At 38.8% G+C, this 12,596-nt stretch overlaps 1 protein-coding gene across 1 annotated transcript; it reads left to right on the top strand.

The window, feature by feature from the left end:
* The first annotated feature begins 791 nt into the window (after window positions 1-791).
* On the top strand, window positions 792-9,811 carry LOC124143050 (techylectin-5A-like). Its single transcript, XM_046511845.2, has 3 exons — window positions 792-1,156; window positions 6,518-6,602; window positions 8,849-9,811. Exons 1-3 carry the CDS (start codon window positions 857-859, stop codon window positions 9,496-9,498), a joined length of 1,035 nt encoding a protein of 344 aa, XP_046367801.2. The 5' UTR covers window positions 792-856; the 3' UTR covers window positions 9,499-9,811.
* The last annotated feature ends 2,785 nt before the right edge of the window (window positions 9,812-12,596 follow it).

The raw sequence follows: 12,596 nt of genomic DNA, 5'->3' as shown, positions 1-12,596 counted from the left end.
GGTCAAATAGCCAGTTCACCTCCACTCATTGACCCACCTTAGTTAGAAATAGCAGAGACCAGTGAAACCACCTCATTAGTATTTTATTTTATTCAGATTTATGCATAAAGATTCAAAGTAACAACAACTATCCACAAGACTATGACAAGAGGGATGACTTCAACTTTCCCATAATTAACTTTCCCTTAATGTCGAGCAATGTTCCAGCAACTTCAGCCTCAAGTACAATCCAGCATGCTTCGTGTGATGTAACATTAAGGTATGCCGATGGTTTAAGTAGCCAAAGTCGTAGAAATAGCATGAGTGTAAAGATAAGAAAGAAAGACACTGAATATGAAATGACCGGTCCCCAATGACGGACAGAAGAATTACATCCATCATAATAAGGCTTATCGAACTCCTTCTGTTGTTAATTGCGGTGCAAGTCATAGGAAACATGAATTTTTAAACCCTTATCTGCATTGGGTAATAATTAAGGTGACTCAATGATATCTGCCATTTACGACATACCATAGTTTATTATCGATCCGAGAGTTTAATTAATAGCACTCAAGAAACTTTGGAAACTTTGTCTTTTTTATCATTACTTTTTCTGAGATTCTCTCCGCAATTGTACTATGACTTAAAAGTCATAGACTGGTCGATTGCCAAAGCATTCTTTTGACCAATATAGAAGGTACTTTTTACGAAAGGTACAATATAGGAGCAGATCAATCAATGAGAGTCGTCTTCGTGCAAGAAGATTGATTCCATGTTTAGTATTGATAATCTTGACCTAAATCAAAGCGCGAACAATTGATGACTTTCTAGCTGTGTGATATCCCCTCAGTCCACAGCCAACTGCACAGCAGCCAACATGTCTCCTTCAATGATAGTTTTTATCTTTCTGAAGCTTTTCATGGTAGAAATTCAAAGTAGTTTTGGGGACATATCTCACAGTATGGTTGCTTTTGTTCAATATTCTGAATGTTCTGCTTTTCAAACTCCGCCAGTTAACACGGGAGAGTACCAGGTACGAACGAAGACGGGATGTGCCAGGATATGTTCTGAAGACAGTGCTTGTGTGGCTTACAGCGTTTCTGGAGCTCTATGCCGGACACACGATGAAATGTTCCAGACCGGAGAATGCTACAGTGGAGGCTGGAAACACTATACTGTAAGTTGAATGCTACAGTAAATCTAGTAAACACTACAGAACAGAAGTGTTATTGTAGAGGTTAGAAACACTACTGTGTTAGTAGAATTCTACAGTAGACCTTGGAAACACTACAGTGCAATTGGCTATCTTGGAAACACTGCAACGTAAGTAGATTGCCATTGTAGATCTTGGAAACACTACAGTGTAGGTTAATTGCTATTCTAAAGTTTTGAAATAATACAAGGTATGCAGAATGCTGTCGTAGATGTTGGAAACACTACAGTGTAAATACAACGCTGTTGAAGAGGTTGGAGACACTCCGATGTAAGTAGAATGCAGTTGAAGATCTTGGAAACACTGCGACATAAGTTTAATGCCATTGCAGATCTTTCAGGTTTGAAATGGTGTATTAGATCTTGGATACACTACAAGGCAAGTAGAATTGATGTTGTAGAGGTTGGAAACACTGCCCTGTAAGTAGAATGTATTTGTAGATTTTGGAAACACTTCAACCCAAGATAAATACTTTTTAGAGGTTTGGAAACGCTACAGAATGTTGAAGTAGAGGTTAGAAGTACTTCAGTGTAATTTAAATGTTGTTGTAGATGTTAGAAACACAACGACGTAAGTAGAATGAAGTTGAAGACCTTGGACATACTGGAGTGTTAGTAGAATCCCATTTATTGTAGAACTTGGAAACACTGCAAAGTAAGGAGAATCACATTGTAGATCTTGGAAACACAGCAGTGTAAGTATAATTCCATTGCAGATCTTGGAAATACCGCTAAGTAAATACTAAGGAAAAACTATATATAAAGTTACCACTCTCAGTATATTTATTGATACAGTTGTCTGAATGGCACTTTTTTGCATATCCTTCCTGGAAAGTTGATATTGACAATAGCGTCGGTAGCAATGTAAGCACAAAATAGATCTTTCGTTACTGAGTTAAACTCGTTGTAACAAATCCTTCCTTATAATTCCAATTTACATTCATCTATGTAGCCATGCATTGACTACATTCCTAAGTTAGAAATAGACAAATCTATTGGTTGTCTTTTACCAAATCCTTATACATGGCGAACGACCTTAAACCATTTCATATTCTTTACCATATAAGGCTGGTAACAATTCACATCCATAAAAGCTTGTTGGTGGAATCATTCTTTTCCATATACTGACACACGCAGCTTGGTGAAGGTCGGAATAGTTAAGGTCAAGAGATTGTAATGAATTAACACATTTTATTGCTTTTTGAGTAACACGTCATGCCTTTTTCTGTTCAGGATAAGTTACTGTTTATGATTATTCCGCAATATTTGACAAAGTCAGAGTTGTCAATTATATCATCACCAAACTTGTAGCTTCCTGTATTATGAAGCTGTCGTATTTTACATAACATAAGTGATTTACTCTCAACGGCATTATAGGTGAATCTCCATTGATTGGTATATAAACGAACTGGATCAAGTGAAGACTGTAAGCCTTAAGGGATTATAGACAAGAGTGTTGCATCATCGGCCAGTAAAACATAGGTTCTATATATTCCACGAACGGAGAGACTATTGTTTACTTTCCTTAGGTCACACATAAGATCATTTATGAAAACGAGGAAGAACCATACTGACACAACTCGTACCTTGCCCAACTTCTTGGCTTGACACCAAGATCATGTAACTTGACGAATAGACCGTTGTGCAAAATACAATCAAATGCCTTTTCATTATCTAAATATGCAGCAAACACTTGCGATTCTCCTTCTAGGTAGAAATTAACACATACGAAAAGGCTGAATACAGACATGATTGTTCCATATTCTTTTCTCAAATCAAATTGTATAACATCAGGGAAGGATTGGAGTTTCAATTGGAGTGCGTAGTGCCTGTCTTCTTTTCTACTTAATATGAGCTCACAACTAGAAAATACCATATTTCTTTAGAAAATACACATATCAAAATCAAACTTTGCACTGTACCTCTTATTTTTGTATGGAAACTCTTCCTTAATTTGATGCAGTAGTATTCAAGTTATTGGTCGCAGAAATGTTTAAGTACAACATTCAAGTCAAAATTTAAGTAGAAAATGAAAAAAGGCTGTATTTTTCAGAAAATTCAAATATTAAAATGAAACTTTGTACTGCACCTCTCCTATAGATACAAATAGTGTTTACCAAGTTTGAAAAGAGTCTATTGAGTAGGTTTCAAGTCATAGGTCTCACAAGAGACATATCATCGGAAGGACGGACGGACGAAATTCCTTCGAATAACCATATACGACCGCCCTTGTAGGTTTAGGGTATAATAAAAGTCACCCCACAGTTTACATATAACAGCCGAAGAAACAACACGATGTCCATTGTAACCTAGTTTGTCAATAACTGGACTCTTACGCCTAAGCTTACGAGTGAGTGAGTGAGTTTATGCTTTACATCACATCGGCAATATTTCAGCCATATCTCTTAAGCTTACGAACATGTTTACAGAATGTATTTATATGGAGTTCACATGCCCTTTCCAGTTCTGTACGTATTTCTTTCCACTGTCTGCGTTTTTACTTTGGGAGTAAACGTCTAAATTCAAGTTATTTTCATTTATTAGATTTGCATAGTCTACAGTTTTTCTCCCTGTGGCCTATATCTGTGTCCGGTATCCATTTTGTAAACACGACAACGAAAGTAGAATAATGTTGTAGATCTTAGAAACACAACAGTAAGTAGTGGAATGAAGTCCAAAATCTTGGAAACACTGCAACGTAAGTATAAAATGCTGTTGTACAGATTGGAAACACTACAGTGTAAGTAGAATATTGCTGTTGAGGTTGGAAAAAACAACATTGTAAGAAGAATATTGCTGTTGAGGTTGGAAACACTACAGTCAGTGTAAGTAGAATATTGCTGTTGAGGTTGGAAACACCACAGTGTAAGTGGAATATTGCTGTTGAGGTTGGAAAAACTACAGTGTAAGTAGACTATTGCTGTTGAGGTTGGAAAGACCACAGTGTAAGAAGAATATTGCTGTTGAGGTTGGATTACAGTGTAAGTAGAATATTGCTGTTGAGGTTAGAAACACTACAGTGTAAGTAGAATATTGCTGTTGAGGTTGGAAACACTACAACATAACTAGAATATTGCTGTCGAGGTTGGAAACACTACAGTGTAAGTAGAATATTGCTGTTGAGGTTGGAAACACTACAACGTAACTAGAATATTGCTGTTGAGGTTGGAAACACTACAGTGTAAGAAGAATATTGCTGTTGAGGTTGGAAATACTACAGTGTAAGTAGAATATTGCTGTTGAGGTCCGAAACACTACAACGTAAGTAGAATATTGCTGTTTGAGGTTGGTAAAACTGCAACGGAAGTAGAATATTGCTGTTTAGGTTGGAAACACTACAACGTTAGTAGAATATTGCTGTCGAGGTTGGAAACACTAGTGTAAGTAGAATATTGCTGTTGAGGTTGGAAACACTACAGTGTAAGTAGAATATTGCTGTTGAGGTTGGAAACACTACAACGTAGCTAGAATATTGCTGTTGAGGTTGGAAACACTACAGTGTAAGAAGAATATTGCTGTTGAGGTTGGAAATACTACAGTGTAAGTAGAATATTGCTGTTGAGGTCCGAAACACTACAACGTAAGTAGAATATTGCTGTTTGAGATTGGCAAAACTGCAACGGAAGTAGAATATTGCTGTTGAGGTTGGAAACAATACAGTGTAAGTAGAATATTGCTGTTGAGGTTGGGAAAACTGCAACGTAAGTAGAATGCTGTTGTGTTGCAATGCAAAAACTACACTGTAAGTAAAATGCTGTTGTAGAGTTTGAAAACACTGCAACTAAGGTAGAATGTCATTGTAGGCCTTAGAAACACTGCAGTGTAAGTAGAATCCTAATCAAGAGGTTGGAAAAAACTACAATGTAAGCAGAATGCAGTTGTAGAGATTGGAAACACTACAACGTTAGTAGAATATTGCTGTTGTGGTTGGAAACACAACAGTGTAAGTAAAACGTTGCGGTTGAGGTTGGAAACACTACAGTGTAAGTAGAATATTGCGGTTGAGGTTGGAAACACTACAACGTAACTAGAATATTGCTGTTGAGGTTGGAAACACTACAGTGTAAGAAGAATATTGCTGTTGAGGTTGGAAATACTACAGTGTAAGTAGAAAATTGCTGTTGAGGTCCGAAACACTACAACGTAAGTAGAATATTGCTGTCGAGGTTGGAAACACTAGTGTAAGTAGAATATTGCTGTTGAGGTTGGAAACACTACAACGTTAGTAGAATATTGCTGTTGAGGTTGGAAACACTACAACGTAACTAGAATATTGCTGTTTGAGGTTGGTAAAACTACAACGGAAGTAGAATATTGCTGATGAGGTTGGAAATACTACAGTGTAAGTAGAATATTGCTGTTGAGGTCCGAAACACTACAACGTAAGTAGAATATTGCTGTTTGAGGTTGGTAAAACTGCAACGGAAGTAGAATATTGCTGTTGAGGTTGGAAACAATACAGTGTAAGTAGAATATTGCTGTTGAGGTTGGGAAAACTGCAACGTAAGTAGAATGCTGTTGTGTTGCAATGCAAAAACTACACTGTAAGTAAAATGCTGTTGTAGAGTTTGAAAACACTGCAACTAAGGTAGAATGTCATTGTAGGCCTTAGAAACACTGCAGTGTAAGTAGAATCCTAATCAAGAGGTTGGAAAAAACTACAATGTAAGCAGAATGCAGTTGTAGAGATTGGAAACACTACAACGTTAGTAGAATATTGCTGTTGTGGTTGGAAACACAACAGTGTAAGTAGAACGTTGCGGTTGAGGTTGGGAATACTGCAACGTAAGTAGAACATTGCGGTTGAGGTAGGAAATACTGCAACGTAAGTATAATGGTGCTGTAGTGGTTCGAAGCACTACAATCTAAGTAGAATGATATTGTGTTGTTTGGAAACACTACAATGAAAGCAGAATGCTATTATAGGGGTTGAAAACACTTCAACGTGAGTAGACTGCTGCTGTTATGGTTGGAAACACTGCTGCGTAAGAAGAATGTTGTTGTAGATATTGAAAACTGAAAAGTGTAAGTAGAATGTTATTGTAGCGGTTGGAAACATTACAACGAGAATGTTGTTGAATATTTGAGAATCTCTACAGTGTAGATAGAATGTTGTTGTAGATGTGGGAAACTCTACAGTGTAAGTAGGATGTTAATGTAGAGGTCAGAAATACCACACTGTCAGAAGAATGGTACTGTAGAGGCTAGAAATACTGTAACATAAATGGAATGAAGGCGTTGAATAACTACGATGAAAATATAGTGTATAAAGCAAGTTACTATTGGATCCTATAACAATGTTCCATGTTAGGATTTTTTATTTCAGATTCGTAAACGTTGCACGAATGATGGAAACAAGTGTAAATGCTATGGTGGATATGTTGGGGATGACTGTGAACGACTAATGATCGGTGAGTTGGTTTTCGAGCCCGCGTGGTGTCATCATTAAACTGCTCCACCGTAAGCACCCATCGCAAACACATGCAAAGGCAAGTCAACTGTCCGCCTGAAAAGAAACACGGCAACATATGGTACAAGTCAAATTTCGAAATGTCGTGAAAACAAGTGAAATTAATGTTGTAACCTTGATAACATATTATGTAACGTGTTTAAAGACCCAGACGCTAAAGGCTTAAATACTGTCCACTGCCAAGACAAGACTTAAGAGTAGGGCAAAAATGGCAGGCAGTCGGAAAGACATAGGGAAGTGTCGATTAGAAAAACCGCTGGAGACATGCAGTAGTCAAAAAGCATGACGTTTCTCGTCCGGGGAAACTGTAACAGTCAGACAACAGACGTTAAGATGAGGCCTGGTCCAAAATAAACAGTAACTTCAGGGCTGCTACACGTGTTTGAATATGTCACTGGGAGGCATCGCCTTACAAATGCAGGTATAAAAGCACGTCGTCCAGTGGATGACGCGACAGCATAAGCTGCTACGAATGGCAAACGCTGTACCATGTTCAGTGATGAGTACTTCAATTTCGAGGGCGGTCGGGTAGCCTAGTGGTTAAAGCGTTCGCTCGTCACGCTGAGGACCCGGGTTCGATTCCCGACATGGGTACAATGTGTGAAGCCCATTACTGGTGTCCCCAGCCGTGATATTGCTGGAATATTGCTAAAAGCGGCGTAAAACCATACTCACTCACTCACTCACTCAATTTCGACTTTGCAGATGGACGAATCGGTGTTTGGTATCGACATGAACGATACCATCCATTTACTGTTCGACATCGGTATTTCAGAAACAAACAAAAATGAAGTAAATCACAACTGCGTGATAAGCAAAATATTTGAGATTGACAGAAATACTGGCCTACAGACATTGATCGACCTTCCTTGAAAGTGTCAAAATCAATGAATGACACCCTACGCACGTGTGTGGCGCGACTGCGTGAGGCACTATAGGATGTGTTTTGCTGCTAAGTTTTACAGGTATAACGTTCTTGCAAAGGATGTTTGTCACCAATACGTATTTTTTGTACCAATATTTGGTATTAACGTTCATTTTTCTTTAACCCCTACATTTCATAAGAGTGTAGCTATTTTACATCATGTTTGGAAATGGGAATATGATGGTAAATAATTGGAATTTGGTGTATACATATGATAACAATTTGGGTGTAATTATTACTTCCGAATATATGTCTATTTCTTGACCGAAGAGGCATGATCCCAATCATATTGGCAAACACCTGGTATCATCGCTATTTGATAGCGATTCATAAACACATACCTACATGTATGATATTGTCGGAATCGTGGTGTATACATATGATAACAATTTGGGTGTAATTATTACTTCCAAATATATGTCATTCAAAGTATGTTTTTCCAACTACAAATAAATCCGGCTGGGGTCCATGCAGGTAGCAAAAGTACTGTAAGTCCCCATGGACCCTAGCATGGTGATCTACCTTCAGTTGCTGGCGATCTATAGTCCGTTTTTATAATGAAATGTAATGTAATGTATAGTGCTATTGATTTTTATGATTACATACTAGTTTTAATTTCATTTCTGTGATAAGTCTAGTTATTTTACTGTCCCTCGTTGGCTGTTTTTTATATAAGTTTCAGTATATGTATTATATTCAACCATTGATAGTCACGATATGGCTGAAATATTGCCGATGTGACTTAAAATTTTAACTCACTCACTCCAAATATATGTCTATTTCTTGACTGAAGGGGCATGATCGCAATCATATTGGCAAACACCTGGTATCATCGCTATTTGATAGCGATTCATAAACACATACCTACATATATGATATTGTCGGAATCGTGGTGTATACATATGATAACAATTTGGGTGTAATTATTACTTCCAAATATATGTCTATTTCTTGACCGAAGGGGCATGATCGCAATCATATTGGCAAACACCTGGTATCATCGCTATTTGATAGCGATTCATAAACACATTCCTACATGTATGATATTGTCGGAATTGTGCAATCAACATTTCGAGATTTCTCATGAATATGGAAATAATTTGCAAACCTCTTGCTATAGATATTCAGGTTTTGAGAGCATGCATGCATCCGATAATGACGATTTAATACACCTGCTTGTCGAGTCTTGATAAATAACAAACAGGGCATATAATTGCAATAAATAACTCTTAAAAGTACGTATTCTTTGCTGTATGTTCCAGATTGTTCTGAAGGTGTTGCAAGTGGTCATTACGATGGTGAAGAGGGACTCTTCTTCATTCATCCAACTCTATCTACCGAACCCTTCCGGGTGTGGTGTCGAATGAGTTGGGGTGGAAACACATACATACAAAGACACACTAACTCCACTGACTTCAACCGTTCATGGCAAGATTACAGAGATGGGTTTGGAGACCCAGCCAAGGACTTTTGGCTTGGCAATGACAAGATATCCTCCATTGTAAATGGTCGCCTTCACCGACTTCAATTTGACCTCTCAGATGTGACTTCGAGCTTCAGACAGCGGATATATACTCAATTCCAGATAGATTCGGGAAATAAATATTCCTTTTCATATGCGTCCAACTGGGGAAGTTCAAATTCCATTAACAATGCTGGGGATTGTCTGGGTGAACTGCAAGGACAGCCTTTCTCTACGTATGATGCGGACCATGATGACAGTCCTCAGAACTGCGCACAGGAACATCAGTCTGGATTTTGGTTCAAGGCGTGCACATCGTGTAACCCAAACGGTGTTTGGTCTGAAACCCCCGATGGCCAAAGAAGTGGCATCCCTGAAGAAATGTTCTGGACCCCATATATTGGTAATAATCTGCTGAGTGGATGTGCAATGTTTGTAACAGCCGAATAATTCTGAATGTTATTGTCGGCATTGTTATCAGGTTAATTGATGGGCACCTTCTGACATTTATGTTTTGACAATAACTGTGAACGTTTGGACGTCTCCATGACGTCTTCACGACGTCATATCATTCAAGGGGGCGGAATGTATCTTACAGTAGGTTGATAACACATGAAAATGAGTGCTAATATATATTTACAGTGATCCTTATGATGTGTACATTACCTATCAGTTTAGTCCTGTGTCATCATATGAACTGTTTCCCCACTGCGGAGTGTGTTGTACTACCCTGATAACGTTAATAAAGCTTATGGCCAGTTAACAAAGACTGATTAACTTTTCCGCCAATATTGCATATGCCTAGTTCTGGTGGTTTGAGTAGCTAAAGTCATTGAAATAAGCTTTTCTGCATAAGATACCATCCTTGGATTAAAGACAAATAGGTGCGCACACACGCACACACGAACACACGAACACACGCACGCACGCACACACACTGAATAGAAAATGGTCGGTCCCCAATGACGGGCAGATGAAGTACATCCGTCACAATAAGACTTATCAAACTGCTCGACCTGCTTTATGTTATTTCAGTTCATGTGGTGGCAAGTCATAATATACGTTTGAGAACACACTCATTTCTTAAACCATTACCTGCCATGGAAGAGTAAATGTTTAAATGATAACTGCTATGTACAAAAAGCATTGTTTATTGTCGAGAGTTGCAGAGATCCCCAGCATTGTAAATAACACACTTAAGAAGTACTGTTAATAAGGCCTTTTTTATCATGCCCTTTTCTGAGATTTTCACTCAATTGTGTCAACACTTGAAAGTTATAGACTAGGCGTTGCAAAAAGCATGTAACAATCTATTCATTGCGTTTCACAACGTCTCTACAGACTTATTTAGACGTTACTTTCGACATTGGGCAAATTATAGAAACAAGTCCATCGTCCGCTGCACAGCAACCAACATTTCTACTTCAATGGTATCTTTATGAAGCTTTTCACCGTTGAAATTCAAAATATTTTTAGGACATATCACACGGTGTTCTTGCTTTTGTTCAATATTCCGATGTTCAGTTTTTCAAACTTACGAAGACTGGATGTGCCAGGATGTGTTCTGAAGACACTGCGTGTGTCACTTACAGTGTTTCTGGGGCACAATGCTGGACACTCGATGAGGTGTTCCATACTGGAGAATGCTACAGTGGAGGCTGGAAACATTATAATGCTACGTAGATCATAGAAACACAAGTGCGTTAGAAGATTGATCCAGTAGATCTTGGCAGCACTAAAACGTAATTCGAATACCATTGTAGAGGTTGAAAACATTACAGTGTAAGTAGAATGCTGCTGTAGAGTTTCAAAATAGTACAGTGTGAGTAGAATGATATTGTAGAGGTTGGACTTTGTAGGCAAGTTAGAATGCTGTTGTGGAGGATGGAAATGCTATAACGTAAATAAAATGTCGATGTCGAGTTTGGAAACACTATAGTGTAAGTATTATACTGTTGTAGAGATCCTACACACTGCAATGTAGGTATGATTTTCAAGAGGAGTTTGGTAACACTATAATGTCAGAAGAATTTTACAGATTAGTGCCGAAATAATGTAATAACAACTCTTTACTATCAGACAAGTTCAACAGTGGAGGTTAGAAACTCTACAAAGAAGAATGTAATAGTGACAATTGGAGACATTACAACACAACGAGTATGTTCAACTGACGCTTGAAACAACAGTGTAAGTACAATTTCGATAGAAAGAAGACAAACGCCTAATGAAACATATTCATCTTACGATATCTAAAATATGTTGGTTGGTTGGTTGGTTTGTTGTTTAATGCCGCACTCAGCAATATTCCAGCTATATGACAGCGGTCTGTAAATAATCGAGTCTGGACCAGAAAATCCAATGAAAGACATCATGAGCATCGATTCACGCAATTGGGACCAATGACATGCATCAACCAAGTCAGCGAGCCTGACCACCCGATCCCGTTAGTCGCCTTTTACGACAAGCATAGTCGCTTTTTACGGCAAGCATGGGTTGCTGAAGACCTATTCTATCCCTGATCTTCACAAATGCAGTGAACATGTTCAATAACTTTGATGAAAATATAGTACATATAGTAAGTTACTATTGGATCCTATAACATAGCTCCCCGTTATGATTTTATATTCAGATTCGTAAACGCTGCGCGAATGATGTAAATGCTATGGTTGGTACATTTGGGGACGACTGAACTACTTGTGATCAGTTAGTCGTTTTTCGAGAACACATGGTGTGATCAATAAACTTCAATGATCCGTTCACATATGTTCACCATGATTTTGCCTGTTACGCCTATGGTTTTGATAGTTTCGGCCTATGCTCGAGACTTTCTACTCACAGGCGTGTTTTATGTATATTTAAACTATTCTATAGAGCCATTTCTATGAGACCGACGTTGCTTTCGGTCAGGGGTATTACCGCCACGTCCCCTGATGATGCATTTCACCTTAAGCCTCCAGTCAGACGTTGGATCTGTTGATGGGTCAACAACAACTAGTCCTGATGCAATGTTGCTTCCAACTGGCGTACATCTTGTACAGGAGGATCTCGTGCCCGTATGCGCCGCCCCAGAATATCACAAACATGTTCAAGGGGGTTCAAATCTGGGCTCATTGCTGGCCAGGGTAGAGTCGCTATTGCATTGGCCCTAATGTAATCCACGACTGCATGCGAACGATGAGGCCTGGCACTGTCATCCATGTACTGAGGTCGAGCAGCAAGAGGGTGGTTGTCAAAATGAGGAACGACGACTGGCCTCAAAACGTTCCGGATGTACTGAGCCCCTGTTAAGTTGCCCCTTATGGTGACCAAATCCAACATGCAATCATGAGAGATACACCCCCAAACCATTACCGAGCACCCGCCGTATGCAACAGTCGGTTTAATGTTCCTGGAGGTGTAGGCCGTGTTCAGGTGCCTATAAACTTTCGTTCTTTCATCAGTGACGTGGAGCTGAAAGCGACTTTCGTCTGACCAATGGATCTGTCTCCAAGTTCTCAGATTCCAGTTCTGTCGTGCAATACACCATGCTAAACGAGCAGCTTTGTGGT

Source organism: Haliotis rufescens, unplaced genomic scaffold (genome assembly GCF_023055435.1).
Source record: "Haliotis rufescens isolate VD_foot unplaced genomic scaffold, xgHalRufe1.0.p SCAF_4, whole genome shotgun sequence".
Lineage (NCBI taxonomy): Eukaryota > Metazoa > Mollusca > Gastropoda > Lepetellida > Haliotidae > Haliotis > Haliotis rufescens.
This window is presented reverse-complemented; position numbering and strand designations above follow the sequence as displayed.